At 36.8% G+C, this 12,739-nt stretch overlaps 1 protein-coding gene across 2 annotated transcripts in view; it reads right to left on the reverse strand.

Moving 5' to 3' along the window:
- The window catches only part of ak2 (adenylate kinase 2), a 34,445-nt gene that overhangs the window by 17,439 nt on the left and 4,267 nt on the right, over positions 1–12,739 (reverse strand). For both annotated transcript variants that reach the window (XR_009447184.1, XM_048558235.2), the window contains exons 2-6: positions 11,236–11,361; positions 8,225–8,335; positions 3,961–4,055; positions 2,997–3,069; positions 1,326–1,521 (exon numbers count right to left, since the gene is read on the reverse strand). Coding sequence is in view for 1 of the 2 variants with exons in the window: in XM_048558235.2 (XP_048414192.2) it covers positions 1,326–1,521; positions 2,997–3,069; positions 3,961–4,055; positions 8,225–8,335; positions 11,236–11,361 (601 nt within the window). In the remaining variant the exon portion in view is untranslated. The remainder of the gene's footprint in view (positions 1–1,325; positions 1,522–2,996; positions 3,070–3,960; positions 4,056–8,224; positions 8,336–11,235; positions 11,362–12,739) is intronic.

The raw sequence follows: 12,739 nt of genomic DNA on the forward strand, positions 1-12,739 counted from the left end.
AGGACTTCAAACAGAAAATAAACCCAACCTCTCAGCAATAATTTGTACTCACCATTCGATCCATTTAGTTACTATAAAAGGTTTATTATGCTCACTTTGTAGGCCACCCAGTTATCCATAATTCTCAGAAGCAAAATGTTTAAGGGCAGAAAAACATGAGATGAGGAGTGTGCTGAGGAATAGGCATAAATATTCAAAGTAAAAAAAATCCTTGATAGAAAGAAAGAGTATTAGTTTGCAGCATGAGAGATTTTCCAGTCATTCAGAAACATTATTTAAAGTGAAATAAATTTGATAGATCTGTAAACAATCAAGGAATAGTGCCAGTTATCAAACGAGAGGAGGAGGCAGCTCATCATTGGGAAATTTTGTCCCTCTAAGATAACTCGAAGAGAAAATAGAAAAAGGTAATAGAAATAAACATCATAATTTTGACAGGATAACAGGTTTAGATGATGATTTTATACATTTACAATTTACTGAGCCGAATTTTTCACAGAACACTAATGAGTCCATTTAATATTGCACTATTAAATACTACAGTTTTCCCCATGGATTAACTAATTTCTAATTTAACATTTGGATTACCAAATCAAAATGACCCATTTTCAACTCCAACTGACAGGTGCATAGGATTCCATAACTTAAGACAAAGTTCAAACAATGTGCAATCTGATACCGAAAAGATAAATTCCTGTAAATGAATTCCCAGTCCACTACTTACTTGAAAACTGATTTTTTTTTAAGAAACCATGTGCACTCAATGTGGACAAATTAGTTTAGATTGCATATTTTAGGCTAAATGCAATGTTGTCAATTGCATTTGACCAGAGAAGGAATATACTTTGTTAAATCCAATAGCAGATCAATTTAGTTACATTTTAAACTCAATATGCATTAAACGTTGTGATTTTTTTATGGAAGTTGAAGTACCAATTGGAAGTTAAAGATTAACCAGTTTGATTTGGAAAACCGGTTCTAAATTGACTAACTGGCAAATCAAGCCATTTCAACCTCAGAGACCTTGTCAAAATAGCAAAAAATGAAAATGATAGGTTGCAACAACTAGACTTGCTGAGGTACCAAGTGCAGATTGTAGCAGGTTGAGACAACAGGTATTTCTTTGTAACCTTTTTGAAAATCTAACAATAACATAGCTGAAGTCACAGAAATGAATTTCATCAACTATCCAAATTACCTCACAACAACTATCATGATCACATTACCCAACATAAAATTTAAGATTACACTTTACCTGTCAATAATGCAGTGTATTAAATTTGACAGTACATCAATAAATCAAACAAACATAACCAGGTCCTTACATGCAGCTCCACTGAATGCAGCTAGAATAGTAGAAAATACAACATCAGGAGGCTGTGCAGCATCAACAGCTGTATGGAGCCCTTTCTTTTGGTAATATGTAATCAGAGGTTTGGTTTGGGTGTGGTAAGCAGTAAGACGAGATTTTAATGTTTCTTCATTGTCATCTGAACGTTTTAGCAAAGGTTCACCAGTTACCTTCAAATGGAAACAAACAATACATTCATTAGGAACCACGTCGCACAAAGTAAGTCTCAGAACACTCGAAGATAATTCTTCTAATATAGGACCATTCATGCACAATTTGGGGTGCAAGAGGATAATTTGTCAATCTACAGGCCAGTAAAAAATACAAACTTGGAAAAAATTTCAAGACATTAGTAGAAACATCATATACTTTCTTGAAAATCTCCTCCATGCAGTTAATTGCAGGTCCCTTCCAATTTAGGCTGGATGGTTTAGAGAATGCCTATTACAATCTTTGGATTTTATCAACTATTTCCATACTCTGCAAAGATTACACCTATTAGGGAACACTTGTTTCATACAAACTGAAATGAGACTTTGTTAGTGCAATACTGCCCAGGGTTGAGAAGAAATTCATGTCACTACTATAGCTACAGAAAATTTCAGTCCTTACATTCTGGAAGTTTTGCCAGAAGAAAGAAAAGCCTTCAACACAGACTTTGAATCCAGGACTATAAACAAAATTCATGTTTAGTAGCTAAAAGTCAAAACAGTAGACTGATTTTTTTTTAAAAAAACACAAACTTGTAACTTGCCATCACCCAAGGTACAAAAATAACAAGATACAGCACATGGTCAATCTTCAATACTGAAACTGGAGCATCATAAATTGTATAAACGCAAGATTTATTTAACTGTCAAGAACCTTCCATGATTTGTACGGAAAGGTGTTTGGGAGAAAGGCATTATGGCATCTAAACTTGCATATGTCATTTTTGCAGAGGTTATAAGTCTGGGATAGTTGGGTTTACTTTTCTCAATACCAGAGAAAACAAAAGCATGAACAGGCGATTCTTGTCAATCTCTTAGGAAGAAGTTGTAAATAGAGGCATACATTCTGAATGTAGTTTTGCTAGTAGAGGATTTTAAACCAATTCTGAATGGGTACTTTAAGAGTGTTAAGTTTGGAGTGGAAAGTGCTATTTTGCCCACTCAAACACCTTCATATCTATAGAGATTCTCAATGCAATGGAATAATCTGTTAAAGGTTACATCAAAAGGAGTACAATCTTGCACAAAGCCCAATTTTAATTTGATAAATATACCCTTTAAAGAACTACATGCATTAGATACCTTCAAGTATCCACAAAGATTACTGTTAAGCCAGTTTTATTGTATCTACAAAACAAGCAAGAATTTGTTAATTGCAAGTGAGTCAGAAGCCAACTGAGATAACTACACCCATTAATGCTCAAAGCAAATTTATTCCCTTTACTTGAACATATTTGTTTTGAAGACCTGCTGAGTTTGTAGACTGGGAGATTGCTGCACTCTGGTTCTACACCAGTAAAATGCAAATGAAACATTTTAGCTTTGAGAAACATTTGTATATGTCTGAATACTTAATTTGAATTAACCCACGTATAATTTACTTTGCCTAATATCAAGGACAGTGCACAACCAATCATGACTATTTTGATACATACATCATCTTTCATTGGCACTTTGGGTGGGTTGTACAATTCATGATAAGTGCGTCCACTGGGCTGGTGAATCAGTCTGTGAAAAAACAAAATGATTGCACAAGATTTTATTCATAAAACTCAATGTAGTTAACATTTGGAATATTACGTTCATTAATAAACCTTTTCAATGAAGAGCAAATACTTCACCTCAAATTAAATTTAACTGTTGGGAAACATTAAGTAAGCTTATCATGTCGACACAATTAGGTTCTACAATGAAATGAGCATGTTAAATTGAACAAGGTACAAAGTAGTAACACTTATCAACCAAAGACTCTTACTCCAGTTCAAATTCAGTGCAGGCTGCATACATCCATCAGATGAGCATTCTTGATGTGAATTGGTGGATAAAATACAGTAACTCCTTCAAGAACCTGAAGTTTTTTTTGTATAAAACACATCCCCAACAATTTAACAGACATGTACTGCTTAATATGATGCTGAGTCTATAATGAATGTTGCTAACTCTTACATACATGTCAATGAAAACTCCTTGCTCTGTATAAACTTATGTAAAAGTTGAGCCCTTACTTTTTGACTAAGATTTAGTCTTAGAAACTTGATTTTAACAGAAGCAAAATTTTGGCACAAGAAATCTACTCCCTCCATTAACAACATTATTTCTGTACTGTCTGCTGTACTACGATATAATAAAAAAAAGGCAGGCACTATGACCCTGTGGAATGTTTGGAACTGATGATGGTGCAAACTCAGAAGGGTGGGCCTGCTGGTGATAGCAATGGTCAGCAAAGGAAGCAGCTGCACCCAATGGATCCTTTAAAATTCCCAAATGGGACACTACAATTGGCTTTTCACAGTAGGCATAAACAGGGCATGATTAAAAAACGTTATTTGCTGAATTATTTAAGTAATTGTGAAAATCCAACTATCAATTTGCTGCTAATCAAGTTTAAAAAAAAATTACCTGCCACAGATTCTGGTTATCAGCAAGTCATCTTGAATCTTAAGTTCTAGCACAGAGTCTAACTTCTCAGATCGCTTTTCTAATTGTTGATCAAACTGCAAAAAGACCAAAACATATTCAAATAAGGCAAAAGTTCATATATCCATGGCATCTACACGTGCTTCCCAATAATTCATGTTTAAAATATATGTCAAAATGGGATTTCAAAAGATAGACAGTATAGAAACATTGCCTAATGTCTTTTAATCAATGCCCCACCAACTGGCTACTGATAGTCTGCCAGATTTCAATCTGAACGAATGTAACACAAATAACATCTATGATGAATCCTGTAATGAGGTATCTTCCCCAACTTCTATTAATTTTCCTGGGACAAGGAGAAATTGTTGGAGCTTTTCCAGCAATTTTTATTTTTGTCTCTGATTTATAGCATCTGTAGTTCTTTCGGTTTTATACAATAACTTTTCATTTGAGGGGAAGTGGCTGGCATCCATTCATTGATAGATAACAACAGAGGTGACTTTTTTTAAAAATTAATTCACAGGAAAAGGGTGCAACTGGCTAGCCTAGCATTTATTGCCCATCCTAGAGGATAGGTAAGTATATATCACTCTGCCGTGGGTCTGGAGTCACATGTAGGCCGGACCAGGTAGGGATGGCAGTTTCCTTTCCAAAAGGGCATTAATGAACCAGGTGGGTTTTTGCAACAATCGACAATGGATTCATGGTCATCATTAGACTATTAGTTCCAGATATTTTATTGAATTCAATTTCCACAATCTGCCATGATTGAATTCTAACCCAGGACCCCAAACATTAGCATAAACAATGAACAGAAAGCCATAACAGGTAAATGTAACTGTATTAGAGTACAAGCTGATAAACTGGAAACAGATTAGTTAATACCTAATGTGCTCCATTACTTTCTTTGTTAGCTCACTACTTTCTGCTACAAGTCAACTCACATTAGGGCGCCCCCACACCATACAGTCTAAAGAGTAGACACCACTCGGAGCTTGCACAACTTGACTTTATACAGTACATTTAATGCAGGAAAATGTCCAAAGGCATTTCACAGAGACGCAGAGTAAAACAATCAAAGGTGTCGGGAGAGGTGACCAAAACCAAAACATGTTTTTTTTCCCAGAAATGGAAAATTGGGTGGTGAAAAGGTAGAGAAGCTCTAAGATGCAAATTCTAGAATGTGAAACCTAGATGGTTAAAAGCATGGTAGTCAATAGCAAGGGAAGAGATGGAATCAATGCACAAGGAGCCAGGACAGAATTGGTAAAATCAAACCTGGAAGTGACCAGATGGCTTGGGTTTCAGTGACAGGTGAGGTGTGATAAGAGACAGGTGACATTACAGAGGTGGCAACAGACAGTCTTTGTGATGAAAGGAATATGAATTTTGAAACTCATTTGAGGCACTGAATCAAATGACTGGCTATGAATAGTTTAAACCAGTCTGACTTTTCTACCATGAGATAGTAAGAACTGCAGATACTGAAATCAGAGAAAACACAGTTCTGTGCTATGTTCCTCCAGCTCCACACTTATCTCTGACTTTTCTACCATGTTTTTCCAATAAATATCTGTACAAAGTACCAATCTATTCTCTTCACTAACATTCACCAATGTTGAAATATTACATTTAACACCAACGCATCTAATACTTTAAGCAGCCTTAACTTTGGTTCCTTAATTTCACTTAACTCTAGGTTTGGGCTATTTAATGATATATATTTCCTTTAAACCCCATTCACAATAGTAACCAATTAACAAAATAGTACATTAAATTATTCTGCTTTGTGAACTGTCAAACACCCTCTTGGATTTATCATCAATGAATCATTTATTCATCAGCATTTTAGACAGCCAAACAATCGCTCCCACACCATAAGGGTGTCATCTTATATTTTGCACCTTTTTTGCCCTATCTGACACCCCCCCCCCCATTGAATACACCTCCACTGATGAATTTTATCTATTAATTTAACAAGATTGTACAAGTGGTGACTGTTTCTCCCACATAAACTGACATCCTACAATTTCAAGGTCATTGGAAGATTATGCTTGTAAGCATTGGTTGCAAAGATATCAAGATTATCCGTGGGCTAGTTGTTGCACTGTCCAATTAGAACTAGATTTTAGTTATGTTTCCTGATACATAGCCTATCAAAACTAATCTTCTTCCCAAATATGTTTGCTTAAGCTCAACATTCTTATAAAAGGTACCTGAAAAACCAGTTTGTTAACGCTGATCAAATCATTAATTTTACTCCACGAAAAAAAATCAAATATTTACAATTATAGCCCTCATTATCATCAGAGCATCATACAGTGCAGAAGAGGCCCTTTGGCCCATTAAGTCTGCTCCCCAACAAAAACCTACTCTCAATCTACACTTGACTCACTTTCCAGCATTTGGCTCATAACCTTTAATGTAATGGTATTTCAAGTGCTCATCCAAGAATATTTTAAAGGATGTGAGGTTTCCCGCCTCAACTATTCCCTCAGGCACTGGGTGGATTATTTTCTTCTTCAAATCCACTTTAAACCACCTGCCTTTCACCATAAAATTATTCTTGTTTGTGACTCCTCACTAAAGTGGAACGGCTGTTTTCTATGCACCCTGTCCATGCCCCTCAATCTTGTACACCATAATCAGGTATCCGCTCAGTCTTCTCTGCTTCAGGGAAAGCTTATCCAGGCTCTCTTCATAATTAAACTGCTCAATGCCAGACAACACCCTGGTGAATCTCCTCTGCATCCCTTCCACTGTAACTACATCCTTCCTACAGAGCAGTGACCAGGATTGCCCACAGTACAGCTCCTACATAACCTTCCTACTTTGTAATCTATGCCACAACTGATAAAGGCAAGTGTTGCATATGCGTTCTTAACTACATGAACTGCTACCTAAGGGATCTGCGGACAAGCAATCCAAGATCCTTCTGTTCCTTTGAGCTTTCTACTATCCTTCTATTTAACGAGTGCTCCCTTGTCTTGTCACTTCTTCCAAAATGCATCGTCTCACATTTGTCAGGATTAAATTCAATCTGCCACTGATCCACCCATCTGACCAATCTGTCTATATCTTCCTGTAACCTAAGACCTTCTTCCTCACAAACACCCAGTCAGACTTGGTGTCATCAACAAACCTACCTATCATCCTCCATGCGTTTTCTTCTGCATTGTTTATATATAGCACAAACAGCAATGGGCACAGCATTGGTCCCTGTGGTATGCTACTGGCAAAGGCCTCCAATTACACATACAGCCTTCCACCATCACCCTGTCTCCTATCACTAAGCCAATTTTGAATCCAAACGTCAAGTTACCCTGGATCCCTTCTTTACCAGTCTTGTGTGGGATCTTGTCAGAAGTTCTGCTGACTTCTATATAAACTACATCAACCATACTACTTTCATCTACACGCATGGTCACCCCCAAAAATTTCCTTTATTAAAATTCGCTACATAGGATCTCTCTCTGACAGAGTTGCACTGACTATCCCTGATTAAAATCTTACTTTTCCAAGTGGAGATTAATTCTCTCTTTCAGAATTTCTCCAATAATTTCCCTACTACTGACATATGATTCAGTGATCTGTAATTCCCTGGTTTATCTCTACTACCCTTCTTGAAAGGTGGAATCAGTCTTTCAGTTCTGTGACATCTTCCCTGATCAGAGAGGAATTTAAAAATTTGGCTCAGAACCCCTGTAATTTCCTCCCTCGTCTTCCAAGGAAGCCTGGGATGCAACTCATCCGGACCTGGGGATTTTCCCATTTTTAAGCCCAGCAAAACCACTAATCCCTCCTCACTCCATATGACAAAGTGCTCAAAAATTTCAGTCCTTCATCCTGAATTTTTTATCCTATCCTCTCTCTGCAGAGTGAAGACTGATGTAAAATACTCATTTAACACCATGCCGATAACCAGTGGGTCCATGCACAGATTACTGCCCACTCCTTCCTCCCACCTGCCGCCCAACTCTTTCCTGGATTATCTTCTTTCCTTTGAAACATAAATTTCTTTTTACCATGAGTTTAATAGTCTCTCCTACTATTTGTGCTCTTTGGAACTAAAGCAACATTAAGCACAAAATAAGATGGCAGCAATAAACTAATCCCCTGCATTTCTCATAGAACTGTCAAGTCAAATCAAATACAACAGGATATCTTTATTTATGGTGCTTTAGGATGATTTTACAAGACCATGCTTCAATCTGCCATACCATTTTAGTAGAGTTTAACCTACAATCTGTGCCTGATTCACAGTGCGTGGGAATCCATCCAACAGAAATCCATTTTTGCAGGCTGCGCTGTCCAAGTTTTTATCAATCAGTTCAACCACCATCTCATCGCCGACCTAGACAAATAACCAAGAATTAATTACAAACATGAAATTTTATAAAATAAGCTTCAGTGCCTTCTAGCACCTCATTCTGGAAACTAAAATGGACGGCTGTTCAAGACAGACTTTTAGCTCTGGGGTTTCAAAACAAAAAAGCACTATTCACATAAGTTCCCTCATGAAGTGTACACACTGATTCGCCCTACTAGAGGGGGGGGCGATATCTATAATGAGCTTTTTCAAATTTCAGTTCCAGCAATTAACTGAAGAGACGGGCTACTATGCTGTTGAAAAATACATACAGTAATAGAATGGAGTTAATACCAATTGAACTGAAATATAATAGTACACTTGCCTAGCATCATAAAAGTTACGCTCTTTCAGGCCTTAACAGAACCAACAGTGCATAAATGGATAACAAGTACATCAGGGCAACAAAGGTACTTATACTTGGAAAGTTTACCTCGTCTAAAGACCCATAAGGCAGATGAAGCACAAGCTTATATTTATTTCCATAGCCTGTTGTTTCATCTGGAACAGGTTGCTACACTGAAGTCAAAAAGTTACAGCTTGAGAGACACCACTTTGCATCAAGATAGCTGGCCTGGAGTTTCTCCTGCTCTTACCTCCTGCCATAGAAGCAGTAGAAGGATTCGCCAGTTGATGAAAAGCCTGTTTAGTCATTTTTCAAATGGTCTTTCGCAATCACTGTGTTCTGAATTTGGACTGGAACTAAAAGCCTCTGGCGCAGAGGTAAGGTGCAGCCTATTGCATTGCAAGACCTTCCCGACAAGTTACAGTGCAGCTTACAAATAAAATAGATACTATTGAATGAGTCTAAAAAATGCCAATATTTGCTGACCACAGAAAGAGTTTGACAGTCAGGAGAATTATCCAGTTTGAGAATTGAAATGGATAGATATAGAACTAAGAGTATGACTAACGTGGATAAGACCAAAATAAAACATTTTGACAGAAACCAGCTGTCATGTTGGCTCTATTCGGAGGTAGAGTGCTACCATGGTAATGTCATCAAACTTTTAATCCTGAGTTCAAACCTCACCATGGCAGCTTGTAGGACTTGCATCAAATTAGTTAATTAATTAATATTCTTTTTTAAAAAAGTCACTGATAAATAACGAAATCAAGAATGAAAACAGAGCTAAGTAAAAACTGATGAAGTACGTGAAGCAGTTGGATACAATTCATGTACACATGGAACCAATTTTTGACTGTTCTAGTAAGATACTTGTATAATCATAATGGGTGAAAGGGTTTCTCGGTTGATCATTCTCAGCTGTTTTAAGTTCCTTAGGTTACACTAATCACACAGCCACAAATTCAGTTATGCAATATCAGAAACGACATGTATTACAGTAATTCTCTGCAGCCCCATTTAAAAGACAATGAAAGTGGTACACGTAAAAAGTCAGGCTAATAACAGGTAGCTGAGAAAAACCAAATTAACAAAAGAGTGGAGAATCATTTAGTGTACAAGCTTGCCGATCTCTTTCACAGTGATTATAGTCATCAGTAATTTAAGGCCTGGAGAAAGGGGCAAGAGGGAAAGCAAGCAAGGGTTTCCTGATCACTATCCAGCTGTCTTTATTAGAAATACACACATTTTGACATTGGATCATCTAACTGCCACTTGATGCACTTTTGGTAAAATTCACTGTTAAAACCTGCACATAATTGATACTTATTTTGCTGTAGTACTGAAAAGTACCTTGTTTCCATGAACTTAAAAATGCCAAAACTTCAAGAGGGAAACAAAGGCAAAAATTATCAAAGACAAAGACATTTGCAACACAAAATGTATGTAAATGATTGTGCAAGCCATTTCCACACACAAATGTACATAGTAGATCTCACACACAAATATACAATTCTTGAAAATGTAAACAATTATGCAGGAATCAAAAATGGGTTCAATGTTTCACAATTTGATGAATTTTAATGTGGTCAGAGAAGCCAATGTAGAACAATGATTTCGTATCTGTCCCATTTGTGGTTTTATCCACATCCAGGCAGCAGCAGAGGAGCATTGGATGTTTAATAATATATTCAAGAACTTCCACAACCTGTGGACACAAGTTGAACTTGAATAAGTTGTGGGTACAAAGAATAACATTATCTAACAATGTTCCTATCTTTTTTACCAATGTGGAATTTGTTAGCTTTGTTCCTCTAATGAAAAAGGATACTTCTGTTGGATGATTTTGTGTTTTAAATGCAACCCAGTGTTTCCTTGTGGATTAACAGATTGAAATACTGTGAACTAATCTGGAGTGCTGAGCACCTTTTGGTAACTCAATCCATGACCATTTTGTTTCTTTATAATATCTATTTTCGAATCAATCTGTTCAGGGAGGTGTAATGCCAACACTGCGGAACAAGTGGAACTTGAACATGAGCCTCCTAGCTCATAGGTAGGGATACTTCCACTGCATCACAACAGCTCGAACAGCAATCATTTTCTATGCGTAACATAATTGACAACCAGTTTTAAGTTAGAGTACATCACATGGACCCAAGTGAATCCTCAGTAAGTGACCATAGACTTACACTTTCGCATAAGAGTCACTGCAAACTGTTAAGGTGTAGCAATTGTGGTAAGTTTTTTTTTCATCTTTGCCTTTGCCCAAAGATACTTTTGTCATTGCATCTCCACCGCCCACCTCTTCCTTCGCTAAATCACCCAATTCCATCAAGGAAATATTGAAGACAGGATCTTCTTAATGTTTATTAATAAAGTTTTTACACTAAGCTGTTTCTTTACCACTTTGATACCAGCATTTATTTAATAAAGTTTAAATTGTATTTAGATACCAATCATAACTTTACAACCCAAAAATAAAGGTATTAGCATTTTAGTACAGAAAACAACGTTCAATTCATTATACAAAACTTACTAATTTGCCCTCATCCATTGTTTTCTTCAACTTTAGACCCAATTCTGATCCTGTTGCCACCATTGCTCGGAGCATGTCACCTGTTGCTAAGTGACAGACATTGTAGTGGTCCGCAAGTCTTTGAGCCTAAAGGAAGAAAGGAATGCAATTAAAGGTATCTCTATATATAATTGAGAAGTACCACAAAATTCCTTGAAGTAGATTGTTAAGACATTGAGTGCATTATGTTCTATTATAAGTTATATTCTGTTTAAACCTTTTCTCTTCTGAAGGTTCTCAGAGGTCCATGCGCAGTAGCAACTTCTGAAACTCAAGCACACTAATGAGCATGCAGCAGCTGCACAACTAACAGAACTTTGCTATATATGTTAACTGTAGTCCATCTAACAACAATTTGACTTTACATAGCACCTTTAACATAATAAAAAAATCTCTTGACATTTCACACCAAGCCATACAAGGACAAATAGCTAATATCGTTGTCAAAGAGGTAGGAGACGGATAGAGAAGCAGGAATTACTTCAGAAGGAACTTCAGAGCTTTCGGACGAGGCAGCCAAAGGTGATGGTGCAAATAAAAATTGAGGACACACTCAAGGCTCCAAGGAACTACCTGTTAAGGCCATTGAGAGATCTGAACAAAAGGTTAAAGAAAATTACACCTGTAACATTGATTCTCATCAACTTGTGTTCCAGCGATGATCAGAAGGGTGATGCTTGAAAGTGTTTCATGTAACTTCAGAAAGGGACAACAGAATAGCAGGTGTGCTTAAGATTGGAGGATAGCCAGGAGAACACTAGAACAGTCAAAGCTGAAAAAGAATGAGGGTTTTAACAACAAGTTGGATGAGGCTATAGTGAAAACAGGAAATATTATGAAAACGGAAGCAAAATGTCACTTGTGACCTTAATAAGGATCATTTCACCACTATGGTAGTGCAAAACCCAATTGGTGATGTTCAAATCTAGAGTTGTGTGGATGATGGACATGATTTTGAGGCGTGACAGGAATCTGGAAGGAATGGAGTTTGGAGGTGGAATGGGTTTTTTTTGAGAGAGGTTCGTGAACAAAAATTCAAAAGGCGGGTGGGAAATATCAGCAAATGTGGAAATTTTGCAATAGCCCCAAATCAAACATTGGTGGATCAGCAGTTTTGTGGAAATAGCTCGAGGGAAAGATAGAGGATGACAGAGGAGAAAACGTGTCTCATGGACAAAATGAAATCAAACTCAGATGTGAAAACGTAAATGTAAAGATAAACAGTATGAACAAAAGAAAACTTATTGCAATTAGAATGAATTAACAGATTTCAAATTAAACAATCAAAATGGCGTATTGGATCAATTCACCTTTTCACATTTCATAACTTGCTGGCTCTTACATGATAACAGTGAGAGCTGATTTAATCTGAATAAACACTGGTAGCAGTCATGTAGTAACACTACCTTCAACCTTGTTTCAAGATATGGGATATTTGGACTTTCACGAAAGTAGTATCCAAATA

The sequence above is a fragment of the Stegostoma tigrinum genome, chromosome 24, assembly GCF_030684315.1.
Source record: "Stegostoma tigrinum isolate sSteTig4 chromosome 24, sSteTig4.hap1, whole genome shotgun sequence".
Taxonomy (NCBI): domain Eukaryota; kingdom Metazoa; phylum Chordata; class Chondrichthyes; order Orectolobiformes; family Stegostomatidae; genus Stegostoma; species Stegostoma tigrinum.